This window comes from Etheostoma spectabile, chromosome 19 (genome assembly GCF_008692095.1).
Source record: "Etheostoma spectabile isolate EspeVRDwgs_2016 chromosome 19, UIUC_Espe_1.0, whole genome shotgun sequence".
Classification (NCBI taxonomy): domain Eukaryota; kingdom Metazoa; phylum Chordata; class Actinopteri; order Perciformes; family Percidae; genus Etheostoma; species Etheostoma spectabile.
In genome coordinates, this window is record NC_045751.1 from 2,577,144 (window position 1) to 2,580,955 (window position 3,812).

Below are 3,812 nucleotides of genomic sequence, written 5' to 3' on the forward strand. Positions count from 1 at the left end.
TTTCATTCATTTTGGGGTGTCTTATTCAGTTTTATAGCATTTGGAGAGAAAAATTGAAGTGGTTTTGAAATAGTATTGAGTAAAATTTGACATATTCCAGTCTTTGATTGATTAATTAATAATAATAATTAATCCTCAACATCCATTCCTTTAATTTTAGTCATAATTCCTAATGTCTGCTTTTCTAACTCAAACATTAGGTATAATGGCCTCAAAATGAGGTTTATTGACCATACATTCCAAAAATAATTGTAAAATTAAAGTTAACAAGTTAGAGTTACGTAAAAAAAGTAACAAACATTGTAAAAAAGGACGAAAAAGTTAAAAACATTGATTAAAAAGCGTCAACATTGTTGATTTTTGATGCAGTTTACTGTCTATTGTTGCTGTTGCTGTTACACTACAAGGTGATAAGGTGTAAAATTAATAAAGGTATATTCTGATAGGATATACTGTACAAAAATGTTCTAAAACCTTTAGAACACATTAGAAAGTAAGAATAATACCTGCAAAATAATTTAAAAACATACCGTGTGCGTAGGCTTCATCACTTTCTGTGTCTATCTGACACAAAGTATAGAGTAGTTGCACAATGGTGCCATAGAAGCGTTGGTAATTGTTGTGAAATGCCTTGCCCGTGTACCAGAGCCCTAACGACCACATGAGGGTGCAATAGTTCAATTTCTGAACCAACATGCAGGAGAGAGAGCTTTGGAGGGGGGAGGGTTTTGTTTTGAATGGTAAGATAAATTGATCCGAATTATCTGCAGTGTCATTACTGAATAGAGAGCTGAAAAAAAACAAAGAGCTGAGTCAGAAGAAATGTAGTGGAATGCAGTGTCCACAGGTTGCAATCCTGGAATCTTGAACTGTGCAGGCTACTCACACCATATGCAGCTTTTTTCCCCAGTTTTCTTTTTAAAACTAAATATGTGAAATGGTCATTAATGCTATTCTGCTTTTACACAAATGCTTCTGCCAGAATGTGACTGCATACCAAATTAGTTTTTAATGATTAAATGTTATGCCTACACAGTGGTTTGTTTTGACTGCTGAATGTGATTTTAAAACGCACCAAAAAACGAAATGTATGTACACATCCAATCACAATATCTGTTGTAGACTCTAATTGGACTCTAAAACAAATATTGGGATATATGATTATAATTAGAACATATTGTGATAATAGATTAGGCTCTTATCTATTACCATTTATGGAGCAAACACTGGGTTTATCTTGCACACACACACACAATGGGGGTGGCAGTATCTATGTCAGTAGGTGGTTGGGGACCGGAGGGTCGCTTGTTCGAGTCCCCATACGGACCAAAGTATGGTGGTGAACTGGCACCTTTACCTCTTGGCACTGCCAAAGTGCTCTTGAGCAAGGCAGCCATTAGCTTCCCAACTCTTACTTTGTACATGTATCCCCCTGCGTACAGTAATCGTTACATAACACCCCAGTGTCCCCTCACCTGTCCGGTGTCTGGTTTCAGAGGACTCTCCCTTATGGGAGGGTCCTTATACTGGCTTACTACTGGCCAGCCGCCTTGGATGGGAGGTCTGTTGGTGTACCAGCGGTGCGCTGGCTCCAGTCAAGTGTTGGTGGCTCTTCATCATTAACTTCATTCTGTAAGCTGGTTGAAGAAAGTTGTGAGGAGCACGCGCTTGTTGCAACTTTTTTGAATCCACTCGTCGCGCGCGTCTCACCCCAACAGCTCGCGACTGTCTGCCGACTCCCAATACAGTAGAGACGTGGGGGCTTTCCGACTGTCTACAATGGACGAGGGGAATGTCTTGCCTGATTTGAAGGATATAGAGGCCAAGTTGGGTCTGAAGGTCCCGGATAGTCTCATTCGCTCTTTTGCCGGAGGAAAGCATCACGACAAGTCGCCGGCGCCGCATTTAGCCAACTGCAAATTACATGCTAACAACGCGGACTTGAAAAGACTGGAGACCAAAATGCTATTCCTAAAACAAGAAATGGTAAGTCTTTTTTTTCCTGGGACCTGTTTTAATTGAACGAGCTGTTTAAGGAATTGTTCCAGTAACGTTTAAGGGACGTGTGCCAGTTGTTTAATTACTTCACCGACTTACAATATATAGGTCACTAATACTTAAATGTACAGTCGTGCAAGTCGTTTAAAAAGACCGTAATATGACTCTTAGAAATCAGCTAGGCTATTAGATATCATAGTTTCATGTCAGGCAAGCTACAATGTGTCTCGCTTTGTGTATCACATCACATTTATTGGCAACCAAGCTGAAGTTCACAGGGTGAAAAACTAGTTGCAAAACAGGTCCATACAGTATATTAACATGTGGGTGTTAAATGTAAAGTTTCACTAATAGGAGGTGTTGTGCCTCAAATGCACTGTATGACCGGTCAATACGTGAGAGCCATTCCCTCCTGCACACTTCAGACCTTTGTTGATATATCAACTTATTTTCTTAAGTTAGGGTTTATAAACCCTCATCACCTCAGAAAATAAGCCTCCTCTCTTAATATTCATCCTTACCTCAGAAAATAAGCCCTCCTCTATTATTATTCATCCTCACCTCAGATAATAAGCCCTCCTCTCTTATTATCCAAAGTGCTCTGTGAAATCCAATTGTGCCATTGTTATTACCTTATGATTTCATAGTTTACTCTGCCAACACTTGCCATTCAATTATTTTCCAACGCCATGCTTGTGAGACAGGAGCTTTGTTAGAGCCAAAGTCACAGCAAACCCCTATATTAAGTAGAGTTATGAAAGGTATTAGGATTCCTGAGCAGATGGCCTCCTCGACAGTTTTACAGACTAGCAGAGCTGTACCATGGCCAGCAGACAATCAACATTTTGTGTTGATAGGCTTACGTTTAGGTGACAGAGACCTGAAACAATCACATGTTGTATTGACAAAAGATTCAACCCTTATCTTGCTTTATCTGGCTTGTTTCAACCTGACAGCCATGCCATTGTTTAATAGTGCTGATATGAGGGGAGCATAGATTGAGTGTAATGACATTAGTGGCCTCTCGTTGTTGGACAGCTCATCTTAAATATGGGCCATCGTGGGCTTCTCTGTTTTTGCCCTTCCCTTCATTATTCCACTCAGAATTCTCTGTTTTGGTGTACACACACTGCTTTCAATGTGTGAGGGGCTGAAATTAAATAATCTACAGCCTATCATAGAGCATATCTCTTTGTTAGGGACCAGCTCTTATTACTTTCATTCGTACAAATTAAAAATGTTGTAGGTTCATTGTTACTGTACACTACAGACACAATTATGCAGCACTAATTGTGTTTCCTTAACTCATTTGTGTGCTACCAACCCACCGGTGCCATCTGACAAACATGAGAAAGCTGCTTGGACTTAAAATGCAATATGACAATCTGCTGAGCTTCCATGTGTGTATAAAGCGGGTGGTTATGCTCACAACACAAATACACCGGCAGCAGTATGAGCTAAACGGAGGCTGGTTGCAAATCCGCCCCAAAGAAAGGCTGTTTTATCAAGCCAGCTGTCTGGGGCACTGTACCAACCCTGTTTGCCTTCATCTGCCTCAATGCGTTATGAGTGTAGCAGGCTGTTACAGCTGTTGGTTTACCATTTTTCATTCTGACAGAGTGCTAGTCACCCAGTAGACACTGGGGAATGTATTTGATTGACCCCCATAGGCTGTCTACTTCCATCCCCAGTCAATAGCATGGTTTGTCATGGCAGGGAGTTAAATCAATGGCCATGCTGTGTAAAGTAGGCATTCAGAATCCTGGATGCAAACGGTTTCCTGGCTGCGTGGTTACATGAGTAGTACGAGCTCC

At 40.7% G+C, this 3,812-nt stretch overlaps 1 protein-coding gene across 1 annotated transcript in view; it reads left to right on the top strand.

Moving 5' to 3' along the window:
* The first annotated feature begins 1,722 nt into the window (after positions 1–1,722).
* The window catches only part of lurap1l (leucine rich adaptor protein 1 like), a 3,934-nt gene continuing 1,844 nt past the window's right edge, over positions 1,723–3,812 (top strand). Inside the window, exon 1 of the mRNA XM_032544042.1 lies at positions 1,723–1,986. Within this exon, the coding sequence (XP_032399933.1) occupies positions 1,780–1,986 (207 nt within the window). The 5' untranslated portion in view covers positions 1,723–1,779. The remainder of the gene's footprint in view (positions 1,987–3,812) is intronic.